Below are 17304 nucleotides of genomic sequence, written 5' to 3' on the forward strand. Positions count from 1 at the left end.
GCCTTTAGTTTGCCTGAAATCAAGGATATTCAGTGTCAGTTACTTAATAGCTAAAACTCGACCGAAACATGTCCCCATCTCTGCAGTATCGTCTTGTCACATTTCTGAACTGTCTGAGAAAATCCGGTTCCCAATCAATGGAAACACATTCATCAAGAGGTGAATAAAAGTTAGCCTAGCGTCTCCTACAATCCTATCCTGCGTTGTAGAGGTAATTCAAGAGCCCTATATATTTCAAGCACAACCAGTTGAAATCTATACCCAGCTGACTCAAAAGCCATACCCTCGGCCTCCGCCTCGAATAAGGAGAGCTCCCTTGCACAGCGGCCGCTACTGCCAGGGAAGTGGGGGGGGGGGGGGGGTACTTGTGTAAATTTTTGATGGGTTTGTGCCGCTGGCCTCTTAGAACCCTACCCTATTACATTCTATTCTGTGGCTAATTATAGACCCCATCTTAGTCACTTTTGGGCAAATGTGTAATTTTCGCGATCCCAATTTAGTCTCTTACTATTTTTATGAATTGACCCATTTTTTAGATTGAATGAAGAACAGTTTACTTTTCCTCTGCAGTACAAACATTCTGGTACGTTTGCTAACCGTAAATATGAAGAACTGTTTTACCCCCCAAAAATCCGAAAAATGTGCGACCATATCCTAGTAGCTCTATTGAAAATGCGACCCATTGTAGCCAATCAGTCGTGAAAATGCGACCCCATCCAGCGGCACATCTCCATTAGCCTCTTATAAGGAAGTACCCCCCCCCCCCCCAACCAGGCGCTACTGCTGCTAGCCCACGTGCAGACGACTCCTTACGTATTTGCTGCTTATTTCCCTGGATAATGTTATTTCCAATTCCTTGCACGTGCAGCAACCAAATAAAAGACGTCTGCACGCTTGCCAAGTTCAGGGCGGAAAAACGTTCTGCGCAAGCTTCTGCGCATCCCTTATCGCAGGCTCAAGGCGGGCTTTTCTGTGTGTTGACCAGGGCGGATAAAGGTTGGGCGATGAAACGAGCGCTCCGCTCTTCATTTAATGTGTGATGCGTAGTAGTACTGGCACGAGCGCTCTTTCCGCGCTTCCGGTGCGCTTGAAGGCCGGCGAAAATTTCGTTTTTGCAAACCGGAAATCCTATTTTGTTTCTGTAATTTCAGGCTACAATGTTAAATAGATAAATTTGTTTCATAACAATATCAATAAACAGTTTCATATGTTTGTGTCTGTTTGCCTATAAGTCAAACTTGTTGATCGTATAATGCCAAAATTTGAGTTTAATTTGAAAGTGTTGAATACCTCCTCCTTCCACTAAATATCACCTAATCGTCTTTCGCCGTTTCGTTTGCAAAAGCTTAACACTTCTTAACCTCAGTTTTTACATATGTTAAAGGGGGATAAATTTTATACAACATAACAAAAAATTAGATTGATATATTTTGATATAGTGGCGTTGTACTGCTTCAAACTTTGCTTCTCGGATTCAACGCGCCATGGCGATTCGCGCAATTGCGTCGCAAATCCGGCAACTGCGTGTAAACAAAACTTATTGAGGTTAGTTGTAAGGTTTTTTCTCTACTTTTCTCTCGAGAACAAAACAAAGTAAACAGTAAAAACAGAGGGGAAACTAATTTTGAAGTTCCGGAGAAACAGAAAGACGTATGAGATGTTTAGTGAAAATAAAGGGAAGCGTGATGTTGATTTTAATTAAGCATAATTAACCCTGCACGAGTTGCACGCATTTATAAAATACACGTCATGTAGCTATGAAACGCCATCTGCTGTCTTTCAATACTTTTGCCATGGTTGAGGTTTTGCTTCGCGTTGTAGACAGTTTTTAGTTTCTTTTGGAAGAACATCGATAATAGCGAGTAACAGAAGGGAAATATATAAATTAGTACGGAAGCCGGTCATGGAAGAAGCCAGAGAAACCATTTTAAAGAGATGCTTGTCAACGCCGACGAAACCTCCCGCAAAAAAATTTGCGGCATTCGCCTCGCAGCGTAACAGCTCAAACAACACAGAAGAACACAAACAAAAAAACATTTCAAGCCATAATTCAGTGACAGCAGAATCTAATGGAGAAAACACGTTACAAGCCGTGACCGAAGTCGACTCGACCAGGCGACATTCCCAAGCAGAGTCACCAAAAGGTACCCGAGTAGAAACATTTTCTTCGTATCTGGAATTTAGTACCGGTATTGAACTATGTGAGAGTGAATTGCTATTATACTCCCTATTAGTCGTCGCTTTTCCAGGTAACAGCTTTAGAGCTAGGTATCACGAAAAATACCTCAACATCTCAACTACAATTGAGAATGTCTTTCATGTGCACTTTAGCAGCACTGCGATCGCTAATTATCTGTATCGTGCCAACAATAACTTAACGAGAGACTTGGGAAAAGTCAATGGCATATTGAGGTGGAGGTATTATCGAGAGGAAATTGAGAGGATCGTCACAACCAATTCATCGACTCTTCAAGCTTTAATCTCCTCGCGTGACGCTATCATGGATTCAGTGACTGAGTTACGTAAACATTTAGCACAAGAATGTTCAAGGAAAGGGAACCGTCCAGCTGAAGAAGGTATGAATAGTGACACAGAAGAAGATACTGTCTTCGAGACAAGATTTGTTGAAAATTTCGATCTGTCCCAATTTCCAAACTGGAAGCAGTGTTTTAATGAGGAAAAAAATACAAGTCATTTGTTTTATTTTGGTGGGAAATCCATTGGCTACTCCCAAATTGAAATTATAATTGACTCCAACAAAGTTTGGACAATTCGCCACGAGGGAATGGAAAAAAAAGTCAACTTAGATTGGGCAGATGTTTCACCGCAAGTAAATTCAATTCAAGATTTAGTTAAGCTTTTAGTCACCATTCAGTCCCTGAGAGTATGCTCAGGTTGCCCATTTGAACAGTTTCAGACGATAGTACCAAAGGGAATGTTTGAGCCTGTTTATTACACCCGAAATGGGGAACCTGCTGCCTTTGTTGAAACCAGTCCATCTCAGCATCATAAAAAAATCATACGGTCAACAAGCTGTCTTGTTTTCATCCCCTATGACGAGGCTTTACACTCAAGTGACATATGTGCAGCTTGTGAACACAGTAAGCACTACTTAAGAACTCTAAAGTCAAGGCTTAATTCACATAGTCATCAATCTCAAAATAATGAAAACTCCAAATTCACACGTTTTGACTATCTTAGTAAAGAAGAGGTGCTCCAGTTGCTTCGAGAGAGAACGATTGAGATGAGGAGTCTACAGGAAAAAATCAAACAACTTGAAAAGTGCAGAGAAAAAATGGTGGAGGTAGGGGGAGATACTGATTGTAACTTAAGGGCGATGTTTGAAAAACTAAATGAAGCTTTAAAAAGCAGAAGGGGCAAACAGATTTCAAAGTGTAAATGGAAGGAATGCTCAGAACCAAAGGATGATGCAAAAGGTTGGGTTGAAGCAGACCAACTATACCTTCACGTGAGAGCTCATATAGAACAGGTAGATGAAAATATTGCACCAATTAACCGGATCTATAAATGTCATTGGGACAAATGCTATAAAACGTTTGGAAAGAAAGCTCTTCTGGAGACACACTTGAGGGATCATACAGGCTATTCAAGTGATCAATTTTTTGGTGTGTTGTTATGTGATCAGGCTAAGGCTTTGACTGTTCCAAAACGGCAAATGAGATGGCACCCCCTCATTATAAAGTGGTGTCTGAGAATGTATTCAAAATCTCATGCAGCATATGAAGATCTAAGAGACTCAGGCTTTTTAAAGCTTCCAAGTGGTCGCTTACTTTCTGACTACAAGAACTTTTCATCACCTCGCTCTGGGTGGCAGACTTCAACATTGTGGGAAATGAAGGAGAAATTTGACAAAACAAAAATTGGAAAGAGAGGCCAGCTTGGAGGCCTCTTGTTTGATGAAGTGAAAATTAAAGAGGGTCTTGTCTTTGATCCATCAACATTTGAACTGGTAGGATTTGTTGATTTGGATGATGATGAAACTGACCTACCTTTAGTTGGTCAACTAAAGGAAACTGATTGTAACCCTCAAAATAAACTGGCAACACATGTTCTTCAGTTTTACTTCAAGAGCCTGTTTGGAAAGTTTGAATTTCCATGTGCATTTTTTCTAACAAGAGGGGTTAGTTCCCAAAAACTAAACAGAATTTTTTGGCAGGGAGTGAGTATGTTACATGGTTTCCAATTCACCATAATGCTTGCATGTTGCGATGGAGCCCCAGAGAACAGGGCATTCATGAACATGAATGGAACTAATCCTTCTAAGAGCAAGTGCTATAACCCCTTTTCAAAAAAACCATTATTTTTTATCTCTGATCCTCCACATCTTCTGAAAAAACTAAGAAACAATATTTACAGTAGTGGTTTTAAAATTCAGAATCCCCGCTTTACCCGGGTTTTGCAAAGAAATGGCAAATACATATTATGGGAGCATATTTACTCCGTGTATCAGAGGGACAGAAGAAGAAGATTATATGCTACCGATTTAAGAAGTGCACATGTTCATCTGGATAATTTAAGTAAGATGAGGGTTAAGCTTGCTGTGCAGACCTTATCAAGGAAAGTTCAGCGAGATATGGCTGCACATGAGAACAATGAAACATACGAAACACAAGAATTCATATGTATGTGTGCCACACTCTGGGATGTATTCAATGACAGCATGCCTCTTCAATCAATAACAGATCCCCGAATTGCAAAATTAAATCAAGTACTGAATTATTTTAAAACCTGGAAACAACAACTGAGCCAGATATTTCAGAGAAGAGCAGATGTTTCAGACCATTTTATTACTTGGCAAACAATGTTTGATCTTGAGGTAAGACTAACATTACCCACTAACTAATTAACCTACAAAAGTAGAGCCTAAAGATTGTTGCATGTGCGAAATTTTACTTGCATGCTTACAAAAAAAATGAATAGAGGATGTCACATGGCCGTGCAGGGATACAAAATTACTCTTTGAGTGTTGAAAAGTACAAAAATGTATTTGTGCAAACGGGTGAAAATAATATTAAAATTCAATGTGAAAAGAGAACTGTGGTGTCTCTTTGCAGCCTTTATTCTATCTATAATAATTATAAACACCATTTAAATACCAAACCATTTCACGAAAATATTTTCACGTGGAGAAAATGGTATGATTTATTTATGTAACCATAGAAATGGTGACATTTTCACATTTCAAAATGATGTGTTGTTTTTAGGTGTCAAGATATCATGTTTAAATTGCATCAAAGCTCACCTGGTATTTCACTAGCTGTTTATGTAATGAAAATAGAATAGCTTTATTAGTGAATAAATCACACTGGAGAGGACCAATCAAATTGTAAGTATCACCAGTGATTACAAAATGGTTGTAACAAGTTCCAAAAACTAATGGTCACTTCATATTCATACATACCTTCAGGTATCCATAGATGGCCTTAAAGAGCTTGTTGCCTACATTAACACTGATGAGTTCAAAGCTGAGTATGGAAGTTTGTACATAATTCCAAAGAGACTAAATCAAGATATTGTTGAATCTTTTTTTTCATCACAACGACAAATGTGTGGGGGTACAAGAAACATGACAGCCTTTACCTATGGCTACAATGTAAATGGCATTGTTGCTTATAGATCTTCGAAGCTTATTAAGAACAAGCAGACAAATGTCTATGAAGTGGAGGAATGTGTGCATCTTGCAGAATCAAACCAGCATCTCCCAAGGAGATCGGATGGCCACACTAACATAGACGTAACTTGGACTGTTGATCTTTAATAGATTTAAATAATAATATTAAAATCAAATGCAAAATTTTTTATTACAGTGTTAAATTTGAATGTTGCAAAAAATATATCCTAAAAAGGTGTTACACTGTTTTTTTTGCAGAGGTTCTCACAAGAACATGTAATTTCAAGAGAAAACTTGAGTTTACTATTATTGCATCTTAGAGCAAAAGTTTTATACAAGATATTGAACTCAGAGGAAAAAGTTAACATTGATCCAGCTTTCCTTGAGCTCTTGCTGAATTGACACTTTGCTTTCATTTATGAATAATAATTAGTTTACTATGTTTCCCAGGGTTGGCCACGCAATGTTCCCTCAAGGGAGTATACTCAATGAATCTTTATAATATTATAAATAGATGTAAGGCATACTGATCCATAAAGAAATGAGCAAGATAACGATTTGAATGAACAATGAATGGAGTTATGGAAAGTGATATCACAAGACCTAAAAATTGGGGGAAATGTACATGTTTATAAAAAAGGTTGATTAAATATGCTTCTTTTGCTAGTGGGATCTACCCTGTGCCAAGCTCTCTGATAGTACTTGTAGGGAATTCGTGACGGACAATAGGATGCATGTGATGTGAGAAAGGGGACATAAGCACCTCACTCCAATCAACCAATCAAAAATACCCCCAAGGCATATTTCACATCAGTTTTCACCATCTCTGCACAGTACTATGTTAGAGCTGGGAACTGGATAGGTGGTAGCCTATTCCAGGCTCTGAGACAGTCGGGTCCGCTGAATTGAGAAAGTGCAAAAACGAAAATAAAACGGGGAGAGAAGGGCCAGCGTACTTCTCTCCCTTTCTTTTTCCTTTTTCCTGCCCTGCCAACTTTTTGCGTACCTTTTTCTTTCGCGTCTTCCCCATTATCTGAGAGCCTAGAACAGGCTAGATAGGTGGGAAAGCTGACCCTTTGTTATACTGGTATCAAGTTAAAAAATAATCTTTGGCTTCAGTTACTTGAACTCTCAGCTGCTTTGTTGGTCTTGAGCTGTGTTGGAGAAAAAAAATAAAATATTGAATATTTAAGAAGTCTCAGTACCATTTTAAAGAAAGATTGTGACATAGAGGTGAGAGAGAAATATAAGTTGAATTGATAACTTTGACTATTACCTGACCATTTACCTGTCTTATCTACATGTATCTGTATGACTATCTAAGCTATCTGCAATGTAACTATTTACAGACAGTCAGCCTGTCTATCTGTCTATTGCTCTACCTGTCTACCTTTTCAGGGTACTTGATAATAAATTCTTCATTTCCCGCCAGAAGAACATCCACTTGCCGCGTTTTTTTCTTGCCATCCAGTGCGGGTTTTCCAAGGGCTGACAACAATCTACTCAGTTCCTTCCCTGACAAATGTATGAGGATGTCTTTTTTGCCAGGTTGGTTACAGATTTCTTTCAAACAGTTGGTAACAATTTCGGGGGACTCGAAATTCCTGCGCAGTTTCAAAACAATTTCAGGCGGACTTTTAGAAAGAGGTGATACCACATTTTTATTTTGCTGCCCTCTCACACCACTGCTCTTGCCAATCTTGCCTCTAAGTTCTTCCCTTAACGCCACGCTTCCTTTTTGTGGTTTTAAAGCAAATTTATCCCTAGCTACCTGCTGTTTGGACTTCACGAACATTATGCAAACCTTCTGCAAAACAAATACTGCTACTGGTTTTGAAAACCCTTCACCGATTAGCGTAACCCAATCTTTTCTTAATTGCTGGTCTCTAGACAAGTGTTGCAAACAGTTTGTTACCACTTTCTCTTTCTCAACAACAAATTGGCTCTTACATAGCAAATTGTCCACAACAACATGCAATGACAAAAAAAATTCTCCAACTTCTTGTCTTGGTATAAATCTGAAACGCCCATCTTGTTGTTTCTCGTCCTTTCCGAGCTTTGATAATAACTCCAAAGCCACTGACTTGTCAACTTCGCACCAGGTATCATCACCACTTGATTTTTTTATTCGTAACTTATCTTCCGTACTGCTCTTAATAATATCCCGGGCCCGCTTTATTGCCCAACCCGCGTGATCCTTGACCGCGTCAATCTCCATAATATCATCAACAGCTTCCTGGGCAGCTGGTCGCGATGTGTTTCCTTGCTTGAAAACAGATCCAGTAGTAGACCAGAAATGCTGGAGTATATGTTGGTATACATTGTCAGAAGCAACACATTTTGCGACACCAGCATGCAATAGGATATCTTCCCACGCTTTACTAGCTGGATTTGTTTTGCTGCGACGTTCTGTAAAATTCCTTTCAAGTTCAATTGCACGCAGATGCTTATTTTGTTTCGAAGATCGAAGGCCAAAACACTGCTCAAACAAACCAGCCACTGATGCTACAAACTCAACAAATTTAACCTCGTCAACTTTGCTAAGGACCGAGGCAATTGCCCGCTCTTGTTCCACAAAATTGGTCTGACTATCTGCCAACCTATCTAAAACTAGCTTAAGCGACGAAACACTGACATTTGTCGACAGAAAACTATCCTTACCACTTAGTGACGGCTCAGAAATTGCCTCAATCTCGTCAAAACTGAACTGCTCGTCTGTCGTATCATCAATGAATAACCTCTCCAATTCTTCAAAATCAATATCATATTCCGTACTTGCCGCCATTTTGATCGGCAACTCAGAATTTGACCCCAGTCCACTGCATCACACCTTTTTGCTCGGACGCGCTCGTTTCATCGCCCTACCTTTATCCGCCCTGGTGTTGACTGTGTTTGTTTCAGGTTTGTTTGTTGCTGGAGTTCTGAGTGAAATGCAGGTGGTGCGAACGTTTGCTCCCTGTAAAGCATTTTTATTTGACATGTTTGCTTTTTTTTCGTCGCTTGAAAATTACTTTGGATTCAGAACAACCAATGTTAAAGGAAAAATGGATCATTCCGTCAGTCTGAGGTGGAATAAAAGGTTTTGAACATTTTTAAAGAGGCGAGTAATTTTTCTAATTGTGCATCCGATTAATTTATGAGTTGATTTCTCCGGGTTGAATTAAAACCCGCTTGTATTCTGTTATTAGTAGTTACGGTTACTTTTTTTACACGCCCAGATTTATTACCTTTGCAGAACCAGCTTTATCTTTGTCGTCAGTCAAAGAACCATATTGCTGTTATAACGCATCAGAGTGAACAAACTTGTGCGCTTATTAAACTTTCTCGGAAATAGAAGGCCAGCAAGCTTACTCAGGATCATTTTTCTGTTGCTCAAGTAATAGTAGTCAGAGTTTTTTCATTTTTCATTGCATTGTTTTGTTTTCCAGTGCACTGTAAAAGTTTCTGTTCTTTATAAGAATAACTTTCTGTACGCAAATTGTCTTTTTCACTCGCTGTGAAGTAGAGAACGACAACTGCCGGTAGTGACTTCAAAACAATTGACTCTTTTCCCGTAAACAACGGCTGCAGCTGGATTTGACTGAGGCGAGCAAAACAAACCCTTAAATGCAATTTTCTGTATTTTCTAATGATCGGCTGAGCTTAATTTGCTTAAACGAAGACCCTCGCATGGACCAGTTAAGCTTAAAATAGCTAAATGGTAAATCGTGGCTTGGCTGCCAAGTTGCAACTGATCTTTTGCTTTTAGGGCCTAAGGTAGGTTGTTTTCGTACAGAAAATTCATTTCTTCATTGTCAGCAAGAAGTTTTTGAAATAATGTAACTTTAACTTTGTTTGAAGGAAATCCTACTTAAGCGTAAGTTTTTGACAGATGTTATCCGTGTTCAACTTGACAACACAAAGCAAAATTTATATATCTGCGCGAAATGAGTAAGTCTAAAAAACTATAGTTGCTTTGAAACCGATTTTTGGGAAGATTTTACTAGATAAAGATTGACCTTTTTTCTGCCCACATAAAGGCAACGCAATAACTTCTACATTGAGGATTTTGTTTATATTTTAGTGATCTGCGAAACTACGAGTGTCTGATAGAGCGAGGGTTTTAAAATATCATCTCGAGGGGGACATGGGGGTTTACGGTATCGCGGTATTAGGCTTTTTTCGTACGGTATTTCGGTAATTTTAATTTTAACGTGCGGTATTGCGGTATCATCTAGCTCTGCGGTATGCGGTTTTTCATCATTTTGGCTGACGGTATTCGGTGAAATAAGATTGTTCACGGTATTACGGTACCGTTTATTTGCGCTTTCTTTTCGATACAATACGCAAAGCAAAACACAGTACGACATAAAGGTCAATAAAAGTTAATATTTTGAAGTCTTGAGACATAAGGGTAAATGATTAAACCATTGTGGGTCATTTTGTGACAGTTAATGGTCGATAATATACAATGTGATTATTGTTGCATCCAATGATAATGAGTCATCTCAAGTTACCTTACCAGGCTTTTCGATCTGTGTACGTGTGCCAGTCTGCTACTCAGCCGTTTTTAGTGTCGTCACGCAACGCTCCTCCCCACTGGGGAGACAGTCGAGATAGTTGACCCCTGAGATACTGACATGCTAGACTATAGACTCATCCAAACTCGCACTAGACGTGCGTGGAAAGGGTTTTGGTCGGTTTGTTTGTTTGTTTGTTTGTTTGTTTTTTTCGCGCTTTCAAGAGTTATTTTTGTTGGAGTTAGTTAGCTGTTGGGTCGACCTACCAAAAGGTTCTTTTCAGTGAAAATTTGCCAAATTTTGCCAACTACCAAAATATTAAAAAAACATGGACATCTGGTGCATAAATGCCTGAGATAATTAAACGCGCTAGATGGAAGCCCCCATAAGTATGCGGAACCGATTATGAATGTGATTAAAATATGCGGTATCGGTATTTAGACGATTTTCGACGCGGTATTTCGGTATTTGTCATTTTTTCTTACGGTATTGCGGTATTGGGTACCCCCCAATGTCCCCCTCCATCTCGAGTGCGACAAAGTTCAGTGACTTCAAACACATTGTGGGCAAGCGTTAATTTTTTTGGGCAAATCACTGTCCAAAGATATGTTGTTTTTGTGTCCACAGTGGAGCTCCGGACCTTATATATCCAGGAACTTCCTTATATGAGCACATTTTGTGAATGCATCTCGAAAAAAATCGGACCTACGCATGCACATTTCCAGTACAACGCAAGGAAATCAGTGTCGTTAAAGTCCGTTTTACTATGAGGTATTCTTCGAGAAAATTTACTAACGACAAGGTTATAACCACAGCTTGCAACTTTTGAAGACAAATTGCCTGTTCTTTCCAGGTTATGAGTGGAAACATTTTATTTTTAGGCAATAAAACATTTGAAATCCCGCCATTTTTTCAAACCCGGCCAGGGGATCTGGGCGAAAAAGTTCGCGCATGCTCATTACGTTTTTCCGCCCTGAACTTGCCAAGTGGCCGCTCCCTCCACTAAGGTTGAGGAGAAGACTGAGGAGAGTGGGTCCGGATAAAATAAAAAAGAAAGCCAGCGGAACAAAGCGGAACCTCAAAGAGGAATGTAGTTGATGGTAGTTTACACGGCATGTATTGCAGAGTCATTTTCTATGTTTTGCCACTTTTAGGTGTTCTTCAGAATATTTTCAAGGTGAAACTGTCTACGTATGCGTGCAACGATGACATAGAATGCAGAGGTAACTCTCTGAACGCTTCGTCGATAAGTATTTGTTGTTCTAGCTTGTGCCAGCTATGGTGGAATTGCCGTGGCGGTTGTATTTCAGACGATTCTTGCAGCGGCGGTAAAATCTGCTTTCAAAATCGGTGCCAAGAGGACGACTTGGTTTTTCGAACTCACTGCGGTTATGATTTAGATTGTTCCAAGAACGAGGAGTGTGAATCTGGCCAATGTAAGCCTGCACCAAGACCTGTACCAACGGACGCTTCCTCCCATCTTTCAGTTCGCTTTCACTTCGATATCAATGTTGTTGTTATAATCTCAGCCGTTGTGGGCGGTTTGATCTTTCTCGCTGTCGTCGGCTACGGATCCTATCGCTTCTTAAAACGGTACAGAAGACGACGATTTTCACGTGGATTGTATTCTCAGCCCTCGCGGAACTCTTTTGAATCTTACTCTTTGTGCAGGCAACATTCTACACCAAGGCTTATTTTGCCCGGAAGAACTTTAAGACCACCCCCTGAATATGATTCCATCACACTGGACAGTAACTTGGAGGTGGAATCACCACCACCATATGATCAACATCATGTGACTTCTTCCTCAAGGTCGTCTGAAGAGCAGGTTTGAGATTTTTTCGCTGTATGTTTTGTTTTAATATCTGTGGTGTCAAGGGGGAGTAAAATGTGTGTCTGGTTGCATGTATATTCATTTACCGGTACACATGACTGTTCAATAATAATTGTACTCAAACATATTTCCCCATTTGAGTTCTCTCTACCCAAGTTCATGCACCAGTTTTTGTTCCTTCATCATATACTAGATGGGGCACTGTCTGTCACATTGTCTGGTTTGTTTGTTTCATTAATTTTATGTACTCTTGAGCTGGACATCATTAGGACTGGCCTCAAATGTCTGTGTTAAAAAAGGTGTCTGTCTCATGAAAGTCAAAAAAAGTTCACCATGCTAGCTCAACCTAACACCATTCGTCTCACAGTGTTCTCAATATCCACTTCAATGTTACTCTTTTAAAACTGACAACTGTCGTGTCAACTTGTGGTATTGAACACAAGAGTTTTTTCCTTCCCACCTCTCAACACTTCAAATGCAAAAAGACAAGGACAAAAGCAGGAAAAGCAGTGTTCCTAGATAAAGTTTCTTAATATCTACCCATGCAGCACTATGTTGTGTGATTACGGAGCACACACAAGGTGACTTAGGTTGTCGCCATGCTTACAACTGTTGAGGTCATTTTATGCATGTTGTCAAACTACATGTATTGTTCTCAGCGAGTTAGCCTCTATGGGACGAAATGGTGAACAGCAATAATAATTATAATAATGGCATTAATTCAGGGTAGTGTGTATGTATTTTCAATGAATTGCTTTTAAAAACCCTGTTTTTTATAATGGTAAAAATAATGATTGCAGAAATAAAATGTAAGGTAATTTGACAGTATCAACAAACAAGTTTCAAAGATCATGAATTTTGTGATGAAAGTGAAGTATAACCTTCTTTCATTAGCCTTCATTGTTGATTCTGTAAGCTGTAAAATAATAGATTACAGAACAGAATCGCCAACCACCTGCCACTTCCCTTTAAGGAAGCATTGTTGAAATAATATTTTTTTTGTTTTCTTTGTTCTCACATTTGGGACATAAAATATATGTTTCAATCTTTTGGACCAAAAGTTGGGGTGTATTTTACCAAGTCAGAGCTAGAGCAATGTTATAAATCTTGGTCTGCTCCTCATTGGTGAATAATATAATTTCCTATTTTGTATTATTTTACTTGCCTTATTGTATTTGTACACACTGTTGTACACACTGTTGTTAATTTTTCTCTAAGCTTATGCTCTCATTCACTCAGTATCATTTAATGCTGTTGGTCCCAAGCTGATAAAGAAGTTCAGAAAAAAAATTGTTGCAGCCGCAAACAAATTGTTTTTTATTTTCTGAGTTGCACTGCATATTTTTATAATGAACTGCAGTCTACATACATTATGTAGGTTCTGATGACAAAAAAGGCTCAGTGGACTGTAATAGTAATTGACTACAGAGCATACATTAAGTTTGACACCTAAAAAAGCAAGACCAGTGCGTCAACATTGATCAAGGCTGTTCCATAGTTAATCATTGTCATGAAACGAGGTGACACTAAAGACCTACAAAATTGCTAGGTAATTTGTTTTCAAAATGAATGTCTTTGAAAATTGTTTTTATCAGGACAATAATATGCAGCCCAAAGGTTATTAATAGTTAATTTTTCTGTGCAGCCCAAGGTATATGTAAGAAGTATTGTTGTTTTGTATTTCTTACAAGTTCTTGATTTTTAGTACAGTATAGCGAAGTGACTTGTAGTTACATCTGTACTTCATGACTGTAGGCTATTTTACCAGTTCTCTGTGAACTAATTACATATATGTACAGCTGTATTTTGTATTTACCCTGCAAAGAACAGAAGACTGTATGAGTTAATTAAGGTGGCGCCGTGTACTCTCTGCTGGCGGTATATTACCAGGTCACTCTCAGAGGTGATTCATCAACAGAGATGTGTACTGTAGTTCAGTGTAATCTTCTGCGGACAAAATCCAAAGGTGTTATGGTTCAAATTTCTCTTCAATGTTGCCTTCAGTTTTAATTTAGTGGGTATTTATTTTGCAAAACAATGTTTGTGAAGTTTTTAATATTTTGCATTTGGTGGTTATGATTATTGAAATAGTTTTATCCATGCAATTCTTCTCTAAACAAAACAACAGTTCAGTTTTTATGTTGGGGTTGGCGGGTAAGAAAAGTGTTTCTTCCTTTTTTACCCCGATACACCTTTGTGAGTGGACACCCTCGCGACGCGAAATGCGTGAAATCAATGTGGAAATACAGACTTTGAATGGAAGTTAAGAAAAACAGGGTTTTGTGAAGGTGGCCGTTAGTAGAGCTGTGTGCTTACAAATGTATGAGTGTCCATTAGGAGAGTTTCCACTATATCAACACACATAATTATTCTTTTTCCTATTTTTCTAATACAAATGATAGGGAAAATAATTTTCAACAATTATTGTTAATTGTCAAAGGTAATAATGAAAGATCATACATGTATTTATTTTCTTGTTTTAAATGCAATGTCTTTGTTGATTGCTATTTGGGCCGTAGAAGGTAGAAGAAACAACAGTGAAATAATTCTAAAATTTAAAACTATTTTTATTAAGACTTAGCGGTGATATTGTCTAGTTCAACATAATTATTGTAAATCCTAGTGTGGAAATGATAGCTTCATTTAAAATGATCATCTGGAAGTGTCCCCATTTATAGGCACTTTGGTAAGATTCAAATGCTTAACACCGGAATAAATTATTGGTTTGCTAAAAAGGGGTGATGACCAACCTTCATATTTCCAGTCAAACTGAAAAACTGGAAACACGTAAAATATTTGAGGAATGTTTTTTGTGTTATGGCCATGAATCAGAGCAGCATGTGAGCTAGCCATGAAAACACAATGTAATTCAGGTTGTTGCTTGTGCTTTACTGTCCTCCCACCTGATTAGCTTCTGATTCTTGCAATTCAATAACACTCCAGAAGTATTTCTGGTTTTCATGTTTTACCTTTTTGAGTGTAAATGTACATGTACGTGTAGAAATTAGCTCTTCCTTGAAGATTGCTGCCGACCCATAACCCATTTAAAGAACACTGTCAAGGAACTGTTCCAGAGAAACTCAAACAATATTTGTAAGGTGGCATAGATATGCACTGTTGTTCACTTAACTTTGATGCCCAGTGTTTGGTGTTGTTTAAAATGCTACAGGTAGTGTTAGTTAGTGGATTTTATCCTTTTTTTATTTGTTTGGTTTAGTTCGAAGAATGTCCTTAATATAACGTCTTCTTTTTTTAGGTGTAGCCCACACCTTTTTGTTGTCAGAGCAAAGCTGTTAGAAGATTTGCAGGGAGTCAACTGCAAGAACCAAGCTTCTTTTGGACTCAGTCTGTGGGTGATTGACAATTTAAAAGTATCTTAACAAATTATACAATACGTCTTTTCTTCTTACTTGAAAACAGTAACCTGAACTTTTTCTGAGGCCTTCACTTGCTCAAAGCAGAATAATGATTGCATAAATATTTTCAAAACTTTGAGTCTTTAGTTTAGGCATCTTCAGATTTTCCATTTTCCACTTTTCGTTTTCAGAAATCCTTTTCAAGGCTTTTGCTTGTTCACTCCAAATACAGTGTAACTTGACATGTACATTATTTTTTTAAAAATGTGTTCCATGTTTGCCAAAACAAACAATTTTCAATTTTCAACCCTTTTGTCTGTATTCTGATAGATTATAGGCAACTGCTAGTCATATACATAGTGCAAGTGACATCAAGAACATTGTTTAAACTTTCTTAGACAATAGAACTTGACCAGTGAGCACATTAGAAATCCATCAGTATAAAAAGAAATTCGTTCCACATAAAATATCTGACCAGAACAGAGAGCCATGTTATGAATAAAGACTGTGTTTCCTATATTTAGTCCTTTTGGGCTTATTTATTTACACTGTCTTTTTCTGGACTAGGGTTTAAAAGCGGCTGCAGGCATGGCTCAATATATTTTCTTGTTTAATTATTGTATTATAACTAAAATATTTCTTTATGATTGTGTAATTTTTTTAATAGATGTGTAGCTGAAGAGAGTGATTTCAAAGTCCAGAAATTTAAAAAACAAACGTGTGTAAAACATAGCAGTTTGTGGGGAAAGAAAGCTGGAACCTGGATGTCACTTCTGCATGAAGTATTTGTCACCCCTATTAAAATTTTTGTTTGGGGTGGAGGGGTTGGGGAGTGTGGGGCTAAGCAGATGAAATACAGTATGTAATACATGCTTTCCATTGGAGTCAGCAATTTTGGCATTTGATTACAGTTGTTATGAAAGTGTCCTGAGTTTAACAGAGTTAGAGATTGAGACATTGCTTTTAGTGAGTTTCGGGTGTTAAATTTTTTAAAATTAAAAAAGTGTAAAAAAAAATTGGAAAAATTTCATGCTACACATTGTTCCATTTTTAAAAAATGATTTAGTAATGGCCTGCTGGTCAATATTGGTCAGGTCGACTTTTCCTATATTTTGGCTTTTTTGTTTTTTGACTATAAGGTGACTTTGCAATTCGGTTGGTTTGTTCAAATACCGTAAATCCTCTTTTAATCTCCCCCTCTTAAATTAGCCCCCTCCCTCTAATTAGCCCCCCCCCCTTTTCAGGGGAAGAAAGTTGATAAGCCCCCTGTCTCTATTAAGCCCCCCTCCCCCCTTAATTATTCTTAACTAATAAATGATAGACCGTATTTATCAGTCCACGGTTTAACTTCATGTGGACAGATTCAGGATAGTTTATTTACCAACTGGAAGTTCAGATTTGACTCTGATCCTCGACTGCATGACATGCAACCTTCTTGTACTTGAGCTTTTCCCCATCGCATTCTTGGTCTTTATGGAAAACTCGTACCATTGTCTTTTCTAAATTAAATAAGCCCCCCATCTCCATTAAGCTCCCCTCAAATCGGCTTGATATAAATAAGCTCCTGGGAGACTTAATAGGGGATTTACGGTAATAAAATGTTTCAATTTTTTATTTCTCTTTACACAGTGCTCAATTTTGGGGTAGTGGGCACAGATGGTCCAAGCGTGATATGATAGTTTGTATGGTAAATAAAGAGTTTGAACGGAAAATAAAACTTATGTCAAATAATGAACTAAAATGGATAAAATATGGTTACCTGGGCCCGGTTCCTGAAAGGCCGATTAGCGCTAATCCAAGATTAAAATTTTGTTCCTTTTTTGTATTTTACCTTAATTTCTTTGTATTGCTAAGGGTAACATTTTGTTTAATCTGATTACCGTATCTCGGAGTAAAAGCTCAACAGCATTTTATAAGCTTGAGTTGCATGTTCTTAGGCAAGAAGACTTTGCTTAAAATTTGACTTAATCCTGGGTTAAACTT

At 38.2% G+C, this 17304-nt stretch overlaps 2 protein-coding genes across 2 annotated transcripts; both read left to right on the top strand.

Annotated features, from left to right (window-relative positions):
• Positions 1-1808: 1808 nt before the first annotated feature.
• Positions 1809-6951, top strand: LOC140941449 (uncharacterized). The gene is made up of 2 exons (XM_073390444.1): positions 1809-4837; positions 5429-6951. The coding sequence occupies exons 1-2, from the start codon at positions 1904-1906 to the stop codon at positions 5777-5779; spliced, it is 3285 nt and encodes a 1094-aa protein (XP_073246545.1). The 5' UTR covers positions 1809-1903; the 3' UTR covers positions 5780-6951.
• A 4255-nt stretch (positions 6952-11206) lies between these two features.
• Positions 11207-15370, top strand: LOC140941459 (uncharacterized). The gene is made up of 2 exons (XM_073390454.1): positions 11207-11959; positions 15222-15370. The coding sequence occupies exons 1-2, from the start codon at positions 11246-11248 to the stop codon at positions 15225-15227; spliced, it is 720 nt and encodes a 239-aa protein (XP_073246555.1). The 5' UTR covers positions 11207-11245; the 3' UTR covers positions 15228-15370.
• The last annotated feature ends 1934 nt before the right edge of the window (positions 15371-17304 follow it).

This window comes from Porites lutea, chromosome 6 (genome assembly GCF_958299795.1).
Source record: "Porites lutea chromosome 6, jaPorLute2.1, whole genome shotgun sequence".
Lineage (NCBI taxonomy): Eukaryota > Metazoa > Cnidaria > Anthozoa > Scleractinia > Poritidae > Porites > Porites lutea.